The sequence below is a fragment of the Onychostruthus taczanowskii genome, unplaced genomic scaffold (genome assembly GCF_017590055.1).
Source record: "Onychostruthus taczanowskii isolate IOZ18803 unplaced genomic scaffold, ASM1759005v1 scaffold83, whole genome shotgun sequence".
Classification (NCBI taxonomy): Eukaryota; Metazoa; Chordata; class Aves; order Passeriformes; family Passeridae; genus Onychostruthus; species Onychostruthus taczanowskii.
This window is the reverse complement of record NW_024506221.1, coordinates 3,127,621-3,141,185: the sequence shown is the minus strand read 5'-3', so window position 1 is coordinate 3,141,185 and position 13,565 is coordinate 3,127,621. Positions and strand designations below refer to the sequence as shown.

The 13,565-nt window shown below is 38.1% G+C and overlaps 1 protein-coding gene across 1 annotated transcript; it reads right to left on the bottom strand.

Annotated features, from left to right (window-relative positions):
* Positions 1-163: 163 nt before the first annotated feature.
* CUNH5orf34 (chromosome unknown C5orf34 homolog) lies at positions 164-10,838 on the bottom strand. The gene is made up of 12 exons (XM_041424584.1): positions 10,618-10,838; positions 10,262-10,351; positions 7,495-8,138; positions 6,790-6,885; positions 5,584-5,707; positions 4,652-4,743; positions 4,365-4,434; positions 3,897-4,067; positions 3,386-3,474; positions 2,584-2,676; positions 1,602-1,642; positions 164-846 (listed from the first exon to the last, which is right to left on the bottom strand). The coding sequence occupies exons 1-12, from the start codon at positions 10,810-10,812 to the stop codon at positions 653-655; spliced, it is 1,899 nt and encodes a 632-aa protein (XP_041280518.1). The 5' UTR covers positions 10,813-10,838; the 3' UTR covers positions 164-652.
* Between the last annotated feature and the right edge of the window lie 2,727 nt (positions 10,839-13,565).

Genomic DNA, 13,565 nt, shown 5'->3' with positions numbered 1-13,565 from the left:
GCCCGGCGCGGCCAGCGGGGCTCGGTTGTGAGGGAGAAGCGTTTCCTGCATTATTAAATGGAGGGTTTGGGTGTTCGGGCTTTGGCTCCTTCAAGTGCCGAGAGGGAAATCGATGATCAGAGTTTAGTGTTTTGTCATTAAGGACATGGTGCGCCTCTGACAGACCACAGAGCAAATTAATACTTACTGTTCTCAAAGTAATACTCAAAGAGAGCAAATATTTTATTCGGAAACATTTTATTCGGTATTAAGACTTCTTGGTGTAAGCATCTGAATAAAAGCACGTTTTTACAGAGAAAACTTCCTGTGTCTACCCTGGTCATTTCAGCAGCGATTCATCAATCAAGTTGATCTGAACATATATTCAAACATTAAAAGCAGCACTGTCAGGTCAGGCCTGATCTATTTATACAGCAGTGCTCCATTATCTCAACTGTTCTCTTTGCCTATACCAAATATAGCACCGGTGTTATTATTGATATTACACTGGCACCTGACAGACTTCACTGGCAACCTCTCCCTCTGGCTTCAGCCTTCATTCCCCTCGCCCTGCAGAGCCTCCTGAGACACAGCTGGGAGCATTCCTCTCTCCCTGCAGAGCCTCCTGAGACACAGCTGGGACAGCTCCTGTGAGGACACGGAACACAGGGCTTCACCTCCCAGAAGCCGCAAGCAGAGATTCAATATCTTGAATGACTTTAGAAGTTTTTTCCAAAGCCTCCAAGACACAACCTTCACTGAGTTCTTCTGTCTCATCCCTGTTTTCTTCTTTTCTGACAGTGATACCAGATGTATTGGATTTTGTGGCAGATGACCTTGTCAGAATGTTGCTATTGTCTAATAAAACTAGTGTTACTTTGTTAAGAGAAAAATTTCTGACTCTTCCTCCTAAAGAGAAAAAAATCTCTGCATTTGTATTCATCATTCTGCCTTGCAAAGTCTCACATTTGGTAGCATGGTAATGACATACAGGTAAAAAAAGACTGTATTACTTAAAACGTCTACAACATTTATAGAAAAATCTAGAAGTCTTTTAGACTTCAATTTATCCAAAACTTGGAAAAGAAAAAGGGTGTTACAGTTCAGTTTAACAGCATGCACTTTTCATACTAATAGAATTGAACACTGGCTTAAAGACAGTTTTAGAGTGGCTTTAAGCAGATTCAGCACAGTGCACATTTCCAGCTGGCTGAACACAACAGAACAATACTGAGGTAGCTGATAAACAGAAAGATACTGTACTGCAACAAGCCCAAAGGCAACTGCGTTGTTCGTCTTTCAAGAACAGATCAGCAGATGACTCTCAGCAAAACTGATGCAATTAGTTTTGCATTAGTTAATACATCAAATTAATACACATTAAAGGGCTTTGTTTTCTGGTGACTTTTCATTTTAGTTTTGTACTTCAACTTTTTTTTTTTTTAATATTTACCACAAAATAAGTGATAAAACAAAAAAGATAAGTAAGAAAATGAGATTGTTTTAAGAAGTGAGACAGTAAAAGAGAGTCTTTGATGATCTAAAGTGCAGACTTGAACATGCAGATAAACACCAGAATATAAAAGGAAAAAAAAAAATCTTTACAGCTTTTAAAAGGATACAATTAAATCTCTGTATTTTTTCAAGCTCAGCATCAGCAGACCTGTCCAAAAAAATAAAGGTTATTTCTCAAGGATATTTTCTACTTCAGATTTTATTTTTTAATAATTTCCAATACTGAGAATTAGATTAGCAAAATCTGTGTCTTTGAGACCACTATTCAATGGCTATCATTTGTCAATCATGTGTGTTTCCAAAAATTTGGTCTCTGCTCTAAGAATAGTCTCTTTGCTGTAAGTATGTATAAATATAGATAGAATTTTCATTTCCATCAGTTATAAAATGCTATAAATATAATATAGCTGATGCTGAATCTGCTATAATTTAAGTGGCAAGTGCAACTGCAATTGATTTTAATTAGCACATTTTTAATATCCTAATGTTTGCAGATGATGTCAGTAGATTTTTGGGCAGTAACTAGCAAGTGCAACTGCAATTGATTTCAATTAATACATTTTTAGTATCCCAATATGTTTAGAGATTATGTCAATAGATTCTTGTCAGTAGCACATACTAAAAAGGACAAATACATCAGCAAGAGATACAACTGTCATTAGGCAGTTCAAAGTACTATTTTAAATGCTTGATGTTCTGTTAAAAACCATCTTTCTTGGACTGATATCTTTTCACTGCAAGACACTATCTTTGTAACATTAACTTTCCTTGAACAAAATTGCCACAATTCTGATTTTTAAGACAGATAAAGCTCAATGAAACAACCTTCACCTGAAACTCACCAAACATTTTAAACACTGAATAAAAAATATGAAATATATTTTATATATATAATATATATGTATATCTATTTCATATATATAATATATATGTATATATATGAAACATATACAAAATAAATGGACTTTTAAAACAAATTTTCATTTTTCATTTCATTAGGAAATGAAAGATATAAAATTCAGGTTATAATATTTTTGAGTTTTGTTTTCAGTATTATTATAGTCAATTATTTGGGATAAAGATGAATACCAATTTTCTTCAGTTACAGAGTGTGCAGTATACTCAGCAATCTCCTTCCTTTCATTCAAACTTCTGCACCATTCTATTGCTGTTCTGATGTACCTGTGTTAATATGAAAATTCAAAAAAGCAGTTATTTGTTTGAAAAATAAACTCAATTTCAAAAGAAAAATTGAAGGCACTAAGGAATACACCTGGATCTGAGAGAAAAAGCTATGATTCAAAATGTAGCTTATTCTCCTAGCTTGCCTTGCCATTTTTTGTCTAGAATCTTCTCCATATTTAGATCTATACAGTTATAGTAAATTATAACAAAGCTGTATGTTTTGCAATGAACAGTGTACAAGTGCAAATTTTTGTGAATATCTGCTTGCTAAAATGCAGCACAGAAAACTTCTGATGATTCCCATAATGAGGCTGTAATTACAGCAAGCAGATTAGAAAATATTCAGCAGGCGGAGGTCAATATCTGTAATAAAGCAAAAACTGGATAAAGTGCTGTTCAGTTCTATATATCAGATCTATATATAACAAATGCTTTTGTTTTTTATCTACTGAAGTAAATGCCAAGTTGCAGCTCTAGTTATTTTTCTAAAAAAACATTGCCATAACAGTTATAATGGAATCACAGCATGCAGTGGCCCTGCACAGGTCACACAGGTCTTGAATCTTTGCCAGAAATAAGATGGAGCTTTTATCATTATATCCCTACCAGTTTATTGTCCATAAATACTGTTTCTTCATGTAAGAGGATTTATAAAGAGTAATTTTTATATTTAAATTGTTTAAATTGAACAACTAATCTAAATTACCTTTCATAGACTCCAGGATGACTTATCTGTATTAGCTGCTGTAGCCCACCAGGAGTGGTTAACTTACACCAGCCTACATCTTCATTTATCTTAGAGAAGGAAAAAAAAACCAACCCACCCAAATATTAATTTTCTGCTGTAGTCCAATGGGAAAAAAAAAAAAAAAAAAAGGAAGTATAAAATATACCAATTTAAGAATGAAATATCTTTGAACAATCCACTTTAAAAACTTGTAAGTCTGTGGCTTGCTAGGGACAGAATCTGCTATAGTCTGCTATGACAAATGCAGGGGAAAAACACCTAGCAAAGCCCCAGCTCTTGCTTTGTGCTATTCAAGAATAAATTATTTCTAAAAGTGTAATAATGTCTCCAAACCTGTAGAATTCTCAATTCTTTTTTGTTTTTGTATTTTATTGGCATCAGAACTTTTGTTTGCTATTCTCATTAATTTCCTAGTAACACTTTTTCATGGAAAGCTTTAGGACTTAGCTTCCTCTAAGTCACATGTTACCTGGATCTCACTACAGGAAGAGTTGAAATCCCATACCATAGTCAGGGCCATCCTATCCCAAAAAACAACATGGACTTTATGATCTGAGTAAACAACCAGTCTTCCTGTGCTGGGAATAACCTTTTCATGCAGCAAAACTGGCAACATTTCTCGTCCATCAGTCTCAGATACCTAGAACCAAACAAATACATTAAAAACTTGAAGAAAAGCTATTTACATCATCCCAACTGCCTGTATATGTTCCAGATTTTTAATTCACTTGTTTTTCCAGATCACAACCAGCTCTCTTAATCATGCAATTGTTTCTTAAATATAGCTTTCAAATGCAGGCTTTTGGGTCCCAAATATCTGCCTTCTGGTCTGTGAGGATACACTCACCATTCTTCCCTCTAGATGAAATCCTATTCCCTATGGTCTATACAATCATCCTTATAATACTGCAAGATTTATAAATTTTCAGCTACATACCATTTTCCAGCAGCAGAGATAATAATTATGACTTAATGACAGTTTTGTTTTGCAGCAAAACTGAAGAATTCTGAGGAGAGAAAAAAACCCAAACAAAATATTAAGCATTTAATTCCTACTAAGTCTTCTAAGCACTTTCAAATTTTGTTTTGTAAGTTTAGATATGCCCTCAGTGCCAAGATAACTTCCTTTATTTTTTATATTTAAAGTAATAGTAAGCGTTTTGTGTAATTTTAACTCCTGTCCTTTCTAAGTCAGCAGAATTAATGTAACAAAGATAAAGTTACTTGGTTGCCTGAGTAATAGTGGAGGATATTGAGTATGGATGTCCTGGCACATCTGGAGGTAGGTTGCTCACTGAATACATCTTTTCTTCCACCTGAGTAAAGAGCAGAAAGAAGATGAGTTAGTTACAGGTACTGTAGCATGAAAACAGAATTAAGAGCAAGTTATGAAATTTCTAACCTCCCAGAAGCCAACTATAATCACATTTAAATATGCCACAGAACACAGACAAATATCTGAATGACAATTGTATTCTTAAGCCTATGTCTGTGCAAAGAAATAGTCAAATATTCAGTTTCTTTAATCAGTAAGAACCAGGAACTCCTCTTGTCAGACAGCAGACTACAGGTCATTACTGAGTGGCAATGTTTGACTACAAGTTAAAGCCTGGGTTCCAAGAGTACAAATCTCATCCTTAATTCTGCTTTAAAAATACAAGGTGTTGCATTAGCACTTGAGAGGATCTCTCCTCTGGGGGAGTTTAACAGACAGGCACAGAGGCAAAGTCCTCTTCCAGCACCGAACAGCTGGTCTGAGCAAAGCCAGAACAAAACCTGCACCTTCTAGGTTCTGTCTTCATACAATAGAAAACACTTCCAAGTACAAAGAGATTAATCAATACATAAGCTTCAAGACTAAACTTCTAAATTTGTGAGAAATGGTTGTTGCAGAATCTTACTCTTGAGTTTGATAAAATAAATGTTACAATGAGTAAGAATCTTCTTACTGAGTAAAATTTACAAAATTACCTTCAGAAACAGAAGGAATAATCTCATCTTTTTGTATGACTGATGGCTTTATTAAGGCATTACAGTAATTACCAGTGTAGGGACTTCACTACACACTGCACAGACAAATGTCTTAAGGAAGCTGCTAATTTGAAGGAATTTGGAACATCCTTTTAAACAGTTCTAATTTTTAAATAGTTTTGTACCTTTTTTGTCCCTTTTTGGATTGCATAACGTGTGAAATATTTTCCCAAAAATTCTCCCTCTGACTTGAAAAATGAGTCATCACCAGGATAAATTTCTGCGATGTTTGTCCTACCATGGATAAATCTAAGAAAAATAACAAAATTTTTAGCAAGTACTTAAAATGGTGTTTCACTAGACAAGGTTATGAACAGGTTATTAAACCTGAAGAAAACAATAAACATTTTCAGACACATTTTCAGCAACTCAGACGTGAAAAATTTCTACTGTTTCACAAACAGTAGAATGTACCAATAATGTCTTTTAACACAGAATATTAACATTACTAGGCTCTTTGTGTGCATATGTGCATGGGAGTGGGATTTAAATAAGCAAAGAAAGCTTTTTTTGTGTCAAGGTAAACACCTTCAAGAGCTGCTCATTCCACTGGCCACAAAACATAGTGACCCTGTAAAGAAAAATCTAACTTCCTTAGTAGACCAGCCACACCTAGTGTACACAGAAAACTGCCACACTGAACAATTCCTGAACAATCTGAAGGTCTTAATTAAGAGAAAAAAGCTCTGAAAAAAACTCTGAAGTGCTGCTAAACATTTTGTTTAGATGAGATGAAAATTTAGGAATTATACTGAGGAAAAATGAAGAACACTCAGCAGAAAGATTAAAGGGTTAAACACCAGTGATGCTTTTATCAAAGACTTTTAGGTCTTGCAAGTTAATAACAGCTGTAGCAATTACAGTTTGAAAGTCTTATTGTTGGTTGGTTTTTTCCTAGGTTTTTTTTTCTTAACCATATGGACAAGGTGACTTGCCAGGAAAATCCACAGCTGAACATGTGAATCATGTAGATCACCAAGATGAACATTTCTAAACAGTGAAATCTTCAGAGCAAGAGGAGATAACTAATTTGCAAAGAAACCAAGTACCATTATTTTAAGTGAAATCTGTGGGAACTCCAGCTGTCCAGTAAACCTTTAAGAAATCAGATTATCAGATCACTTAAACATGACTTCAGATTCAGGCCTGATAATAAACCGTGCTAGAAAATGTGAAGTTCAGTGAACAAACAGCAGAAACAGACTGTGACATGAAGACTGTGCTCCATTTCTCAAAGAGCGAGTAAAGGGACAAAGTAAGACATTTCATCTTAGAGCTTAATTCCCACACAAATAAAGTCTCCCAAATAACACAGATGATCTTCTACATACCTGTAGAAAACACCTTGGCACCACACTACTTGAATTAGCTGATGGAATGAATACTCATCCATATCTTCATTCTGGAAGAAGTCGCAGAATGTCCACCTGTGTGCGTAAAATACAATGAGAGCCTCACTAAGTTCATATATTGGCTGCTCTTTTGTGTGTGTGTGTTTACTTGTAATCACTTCTGTAACTAGAATTGATGCATGCATACTTATTCAAATGATAAATGGACACATATTTTCAGAGCCCTCCAATTCCTTAGTAATCCACTTTAGTTACCAAATTAAACTTCTCAATCCCGCAAATGTTTTTTTTAAGTTGTTTTTAGTGATGCTGACAGACAACATATGCCACTGGCCCACCTCAGAAATATTATCTTTTCAAAACTGAAGAGGAAAAACCAACCCACCCTAATACAAAACCTGTGTTCTTTTTTCAATATTCTCTTTTTCGTTTACATATTCAAGAAGTATGTCAGAAAGTATTTTTTTTTGATCTGAATTAATTACTGTAGCTTCATTACAGTAGGTTACAGAATGTTGGTTTTACAATGTCATGTTTCAAGAAGTTCCTAAAAAACCCACAACTGACAGTAATTTTAAACTTTTTTTTTATAACCAGGATTCAATTATTTTGCTAGAAGTTGAAGTTCCAAACTGCAGAATTGTAAAGCATATGGTAACAACTACAAAGTAAAGTTTAAATTACCTGTGTAGATGTGGGGCTCTGCAGCTGAGTGGCAAAGCTGTAGGTAAATAAGAAACTGTATCATGTGTTTCAGGGGCTGCTAAAACATCACCTTCAACAGCTGTACAGCTGGTTTTCTCATATGTCTTTATTACATTTTCCACAGTATGTAAGTTGCAGCATTTTAGTGCCAAGGACAAAGGGTATTTCCATTCTTCTGGGCACAAGGAAACAGTCCAACGCTGTGTAACCCATGTGTATTCAGAAGAACAATTTGTGTGGAACAAAGGGACTCCATCTCCATCTCTCTGGTCCTTTGGTTTGGCTGGTTCCCTATATCTACCTTCAGCACAACCACGTTTACTCCTATTCTCTGTTATTCTTTGTTTTGATGAGACTTCTGCAGCAGAATTTTTACTTGGTGTTCCACACTGATCTCCGCTTTGATAGTTGCTGTTCTTTTCAGAGGAGCTTGAGGATGCTGCAGATGACTGGCTGACTTTGCATAAGAACTCCACTGTAAATTCTTGCTGCAATTCTGACAAGTAAAGGTGAGCATAGCCATCTACAGATGAGATCTTCACACTGCCATTGTCTAAGCATCTTGTCAGATCAGCTGTCGCAGGGTCAGGCCATTTAATTTCTAAGATATCACTGAGAAGAATCTAATACAAGAAAAAGGATTGGAATGTGCAGCAAGATAAAAATGACCTGCTTCTCAGCAATTTCAATGCAGTATTTACATTTAAATTAATTCAGTCCTTCTGCAAGGTGATGTATGGCAAGAAATGTTGCTCTGTATTTATCTATGTGTATGAACTCAGAGGAAGCAAAACATCTAATCTTCATATCTGCTTCTTCCTGTACTAACAGAGTTCTATATAGCAATAATGTTTTAATTTAATCAAGAAATTAGTAAGGTACATGGGCAACTGACCAAGCACAACTGTACATGTTTGTGTTTCCAATGGCTTCTTCAGAAACAAGGGAGAGAATGGCCAAATTATCTTGTTCATAGCAATTATCAGTGAATTTGATAAAGAATTGCAAAAGGACACTAAAAATTAATCAATACCAGACAACACGGCTGCAGGTAAAACTTCAGTTGAGATAAACATAATTTCTATGGGAAAAGGCAATCCTAACTATATATAGTTACATATATTTCTGTATAGGAGGATGGGCTCTGAGCTGACCGCCACCAACCAGAATCCTGGTGTTGTAATTCTCAATACCATGAAAACACACTCAATGCTTACCACCAGTTTAATCAGTATGAAATGTTTTGAAAGTTCTAGGAATGAACAAGAGCAAACTGAACATACAGTGATACCACTGGATACATATTCACAGCTAACCTGCATTTTGAATACTAGCTGCAGTTCTGAATAGGCCAGACCACTGACGAGATCCCCCTCATGGAGCTGTGTAGACTAGTGGATGGTTGGAGTGGCCAAGTGAGAGCCTAAGCACATCACAGGGCTGTTCTGAACTCAAGCATAAGGCAAGTAACACAGTTTAAGTGTTTTTGTGGCCATGAAGGTATTGTCATGGTAGCAACAGGCCTCAGGCCTTAGGTTAACCCTGCTAGACCCTGGGCTGGCCTGTCAGGCTCATTAACAATTTGTTATGAGAGCTGAAGTTTACTAATTCTTACTTTATTATGGTGGACCACTGGAGTGTGGGTCCTTGAAACAACAGCAAGGGCCTTGAAAACATGGGCACTGTTTGATAACAGGCCACAGAACAATAAAGTGGCAGTACATTGCTGGACAAGGACAATCTCAGGATTTCTAAAAAGTATTTTGGCTTTAAGAAAAGCAGGAGTTTTTCTTCAACATCAAATCAACAGAAAAGGGTTGTGGGGGAGAAGCCAACCAACATGGTAAGGTGCTTGCTGTGGCCTAAGAAAGTTATCCTTCAGCATCCTTCAGCAAGTCACAAGGGATGCTGTAAGTTAAAAACAGTCTAGAAATCCAGCCAACCTCCAAAGCAGTTAGATCATTCAAGGCTGAGAGAAGGTGGAACTTACCCCTCAGTGCTAAGAGCAGAGAATCAGCTCTTTGCTGCTGTACTTTGCACTGAATGCATGACTGGTAAGGACTGCTGTCTTTTAATTAAGTGTATAGTGACACTGAGTGACAGTGCTTTAGGCAGCTAAACATCAGCATGAAGGGTGTTACTACTGAAGGGTCAGTCTAAAAGCTTTAAAACTCACCTGATTAATCAGTTGGCTTAAGATTCCCACCATGCTGTGCAAACAGTCATATTCAGTGGGAACACCTAGAGAGGTGCTGATCTGGAACAAAGCTTCCAGAAATACTAATTGGTCTCTGCATGGACGTTCTGACCTGGGGTGGCCATTCCCACAGAGAGACAATTTGCTCCATTCCTCCCACAGACCCCAGCAGCATTTTCACAGCAGTACTCCAATGGGGAGATTTGACAGCCTTGGAAAATACCATCCTGTTGCACTGTGACCTCCCTGAAAAGTTCCTACTGCCAAACTGTAACAACACACCAAATGCTAGGTTTTACCCTTGCCAGGAATAAAATAACTTTTAGTGTTTCTTTCTACAAAGAAAATGCATTAACAGTTAAAACTGTAACAGTTAAAACTGTAATTTAAAACGGCAGAAATTTAAGAAATATGACAGCTCCATTAGCCAAACTGCACTCGATAGATCTTCAGGGCCTGTACTCACACACTGACATGTGAAGTTATATTAAATCCGCTAGAGAAGTTTTTTTTTTACGAAAGCATTACTCGCCTAATGTGTAATCCCACCTTTTTTCTTTCTGGAGGTATAACACGTGAAGGCAAGTACGGGCGAGAAGAAAACGCGTTCCGGAAATCTAGCGCTCGCAGAAGTTGTTCCTGTTGAAGTGCAGAGAAAAACAAACACTATTACGACTTTTTACATGCAGTGATAACGTTTTATGCTGATTTCATGGAGGTGAGGCTATGAAACCCGCTCCGTTTTTCACAGAGAGCAACAAGAACTCCTGCTGGGGCCGTGGTCCCCGCGCCGGCCCGCTCCCGAGCAGGGAGGCAACTCTGGCACTGCCCAAGGGATGCTCCCAGGCACGGCACAGGGACGAGAGACAGCGCTCCCGTCCCCAAAGGCACTGCCCACCGCATACCCGGTAGGCACTGACGACAAAGGCGACTCGCTGGCGGGTGGTCTCCGCCGGCTGGAGCGGGTGGGCGGCCGCGGGGAGCGCCGCTTCGTACAGATACTCGGAGCCGCAAGGAGACAGCAGCAAGCGGGACCCCCCCGCGTAGTGCACCTCCACCGAGTCGTCCCCAAACAACACCATCAGCCTTTCCGCCTCCATCGCACCGGAGGCCGAGCCAGAACCGCGGGCAGTGCTCGACCGAGGCCACTGAAGCGACCGCGCCGCCGCACGGCGGGAACCGCAGGGCAGGGCGGGGCGACCGCCCGAGCTGCCGCCGAGCTCCGCCCGAACTCACGCCGAGCGCTCGTAGAGCTCCGCCCGAGCTGCCGCCGAGCTCCCCTCTATGTCCTGCTGAGCTGCTTCCCAGCGCGGTACGTCCTTGAGGTATCTGTGCCTTCCTGCTCTCTCAGGCAAGATGAGCGCATTCCGTACACACATCTGTAAAATAAGCTTGAGGGAACCGCACACGGTGTCCTTGTACTTTCTTTTCTTAATAAATTTTAAAATAAATTTTTATTTGCTGAAAACGGGAGGTGTGTGTGTGTGGGGGTGTTTGTGAGGAGGGGTGAGCCAACACACAGCTCTGTACCTAGAACTGGGCAGTAGAAGCCCTATCTGAACAGAAAGACCAAGATGCCAAAGGATAATTTTAACATGATGCCTAGTTGTCTTTTTTTGACTATTATATACACCCTCCACCCCCACCAATACTTACCGTTTAATCAAAGCTGTTTTAAGTAGATTGGCAGTTCACAGCTGAGTGACAATTATTATCAACCCCCACTCCCAGCCCTTAGCAAATCCAGTTGACTAGTCCATATGGTCTCTGTTAGCTCCCTTACTTGCTTAGGGAAGTACATGTTTCTCAGATCAGTGCAATCATCGACTGAGTGCATTCAGTACAACTTTCCATTCTCGACAGCTGTTGTCTCACCAGAGAGTAGATCAACACCCAGTCAAGTGGCTGCTGATTCAGCCATGCATCAAAACAACCTGATTCTGTTCAGAATACCTCTTTTTAATGAGTATTATTCTGTTCAGTAGTTGTCTGAAGCAAGTTTCAAAGTATATATTGGGATTATGAATGAGTTATGAATATTATTATTTATGGATGATACATTGCATTTTGCTCACAATCTCACTGCTCTGGTTGGAACCCTCAGCACAGGAACTGTGGAAGTAGGTCACACAGGCTGAAGCAGAGCTGGCAATCACCAGTTCAGGGTACAGTGTAGCATCTTCCCTGAGTTTTGGCTGGGACGTCATTTTCTGTTTGGTATCAACTAATGATCCACAGGCATCAACTGGATGATTAGAACTATAATTCAGTCAGAGAGAAGTTGCAAACTTCAGCTGTCAGTAATTCAATGAGTTGTGTGTAGTAGGAAGGAAAGGCAGAATGTGACAAGGAAATAATATCCCAGTGAAAAATAAAGATTACTAGTACAAACCAGACCGGGTGTCATTAACATTCACAATGATTTTTCTATTAAAAAAAACCAACCTAGCTATGTGCAGTTTGTGATACCTGTGATACCTGATGTGGTTGGGCCAGTCTTGCTTCTCTCTAGTGGTACAATTATTCTAAAACCCAACAGCTAAAACTCAGTGAGCTCATCTGCTTGAAAAAGAAAAAAAAAAAAAAAGCCAAAGGCCAGTATCAAGAACTTCTTTGCATATTTTAAAAGGAAATACTGAGAACAAGCTGCATTTCTGGATAAGAAAATCACACAACAGCAAAGCACATGCAAAGCAGCAATTCTTCCAGCCCATTTTGAAATTCCTTTAAATAAAGTGTGATTTTCAAATACTAAATATTTTTGCTAAATCATAATAATTTGTCAAGAGTGGGAAATAGTGTGCCTGCTTTTATTGATCTGCAAAGCCTAGGTCTCATGCTCAAATCTGAATGTGAAGCCTGTTTCTTTTCAGAATCAGTGCTAAAGGACCTTGCTTCACATCTCCCCCAAATTTTGCTTTCCATGCTTCTGTGCCTTCACTGATTTACCCTTATGCTATTAAGAAAACAAATATTTTTAAAAAGTTGTACATTTGCAAAGCATTATTCAGAAACCTGTAGATGACAAACACACAGTGCATTTAAAATTTGTAAATGCTAAAATTCAGGTGAAATAACGTTTAAACCTCTTGTGACTCATTTCTGTCATACACAGAACAATGGGTGATTAAGAGTGGGCAAGCAGCAGATAAGGGGATCCTGACAGTGAGAAACCTGCTGCTTTCTTTTGCTCTCTCACATTCACTAGCTTGTATTGAAGTTCTGCAAGATTTAAGACAAGTGGGAAATACTTGAGTGTTTAACTGTTTTTTTAATGCAGCAGGACAGTTAAAACCAATTTTTTCCCACTGCAGTAAAGACTGAAAGCATTTACAAAGTTCATATGTACAGACTAGAAACTTTTACACTAGTTTGAACTGAAGTCTCACTTGATGATTTTTAGTATTTTCAGTGGAGGAAAAACCTTGTAATGCAAACTTGACTTGAGTTGTTCTCTATATATATAGCTCCTAGTTCTTGATTTTTTTTACCCAGTGATTTGGCATGATTATTATCTACTCATAAAATTACTGTTTCCACAAGCTGACAGTATATCTGGAGCTGACAGCTACCTGACAGAAAAAGACGACTCACCACAAATCATGCAAAACTAAAACATGTAAAATGCATGTCCCTTTTAGTCACTGTTACCTTACTGTAAAGCATATAGGAATGTTCCTTGGGACTTTAAGTTCTGAATACAAATAATTTCCACAAGACATCTGCTTGTAAAGCCAGCTGAAAGTCTGACCTGTATTTAGATTAAAAATTTTATATGAAAATTGTGCTCAACTTAGAGAATATGTATTTGAAAGTCATCTAGTTTTTACATTTTTAGTTTCTGGATTTTAGT